At 30.7% G+C, this 1,661-nt stretch overlaps 1 protein-coding gene across 1 annotated transcript; it reads left to right on the top strand.

The window, feature by feature from the left end:
* Nucleotides 1–239: 239 nt before the first annotated feature.
* Nucleotides 240–1,580, top strand: LOC109863487 (the record flags this gene model as incomplete). The annotated part of the gene is made up of 2 exons (XM_020443751.1): nucleotides 240–486; nucleotides 1,327–1,580. Coding segments are annotated over exons 1-2 (501 nt in total), but the record flags the coding sequence as incomplete, so codon positions are not given.
* Between the last annotated feature and the right edge of the window lie 81 nt (nucleotides 1,581–1,661).

Below are 1,661 nucleotides of genomic sequence, written 5' to 3'. Positions count from 1 at the left end.
TTGGAGAGATCTCATTGAACTGATGAATAGATGTAGTAGTTACGCAGAAGCATTTTCTGTATTACAATGTGAACTTGTAAATGCTTTTCAATATCACGAAAGAATAACTGATATTNAGCAAGATATAGATAATATGAAAAATTAATTGAACAAAATATGGCAGAAAAAATATAAAAGATGTAGAAAACGATTTTGAAAATTGTGCATTAAAATGTATTCCTGTTGAAACTGAAGGAGCTATGAGAGATTTTAAAGATGTAGTTAACAAAGTTGAAGAAAATAATGTCGATGAAATAGTAGCGCAATTAAATNCCGACCAGAAACGAATTTTTGACAGAATTACTGCCAATATATTATCTGATAATGACATTTTTCGACTCTATGTAAGCGGTGAAGGTGGTACTGGAAAGAGTTTTCTGATAAATACTATTAGATATTGGATAAAGAAACATCTCCAAAAAGACACAGCTGTAACCGCACCAACTGGTATAGTAGCTTTTAATATTGATGGACTTACTATACATAGATTATTTCAGTTATCAGTAGAGCACGGCCATACTGTCAAATATAGACAGCTTTCTGATATAGTTCTTAAAACTATACGAGAAAAAATGAAAAATGTTGCTTTAATAATTATTGATGAAATTTCAATGATTTCAAACATCACTTTACTATATATCCATCTTAGATTAGCAGAAATATTTAATACTGGAAATTGTGATAATGGATGGTTCGGCAAAAAACATATACTTCTTTTTGGAGATTTATTGCAGTTTCCTCCTGTACATGAAGAATCACTTTTTATTNAATTATCGAAAGCACAAATGCAGAAATATATTGGAGCAATGGGTTCTACAAATTTATGGCATTTATTTAGTCATGATGAAGTACGAATTAATGTGCGACAACAGGATGATACTTCTTATANAGACATATTATCGAGAATTCGCATAGGAACAGTAACAGATTCAGACATAACTACTTTAATGACAAGAAGCATAAAATTTACTAACATTACTTGTGATGGGCGATTATATAAATTATGTAATTATCTAGAAACGTTGCCAGTAGATGCAGTTTGCTTACTCCCAACATGTGCAATGTGTGATGTTTTAAATACGGCAATGTTAAGTCGTATTTCTTCAGACNAAATAAAACTTGTTGCTTATGACGTATCAGACTGCGCACTATTTTTAAAAAATAAAGTTCAAAAAATATTAAATAAAAACAATGAAGATTCATCTCGAACAACTGGATTAGCGANAATTATTATTGTAAAAGAAGGAGCGCTTATAATGATCAGAAGAAATATTGATGTCACCTTAGGTCTTGTAAATGGCACGATTGGTACAATAACTTCAATTATACGAAATCCGAAGGATAATGAAGTAGAAAAACTAAAAATAAAACCATCCTTTGAAATTGGACATACGATAGAACNAATTAGCGTTAAGTTTGAAGTAATGGATAGAGCGTTTGTTATAAGAAAACAATTTCCTATATGTCTAAGTTATGGAATGACTATTCATAAAAATCAAGGACTGAGTTTAAAACATGCCGTTGTGGAAGCCGGAAATTCTGTATTTACCTGCGGACAAATATATGTTGTTCTTTCACGAGTAACTACGCTGAATGAACTACATCTTATAAATTATGATCCT

This window comes from Pseudomyrmex gracilis, unplaced genomic scaffold, assembly GCF_002006095.1.
Source record: "Pseudomyrmex gracilis isolate BER0280 unplaced genomic scaffold, ASM200609v1 scaffold_5471, whole genome shotgun sequence".
NCBI lineage: Eukaryota > Metazoa > Arthropoda > Insecta > Hymenoptera > Formicidae > Pseudomyrmex > Pseudomyrmex gracilis.
This window is presented reverse-complemented; position numbering and strand designations above follow the sequence as displayed.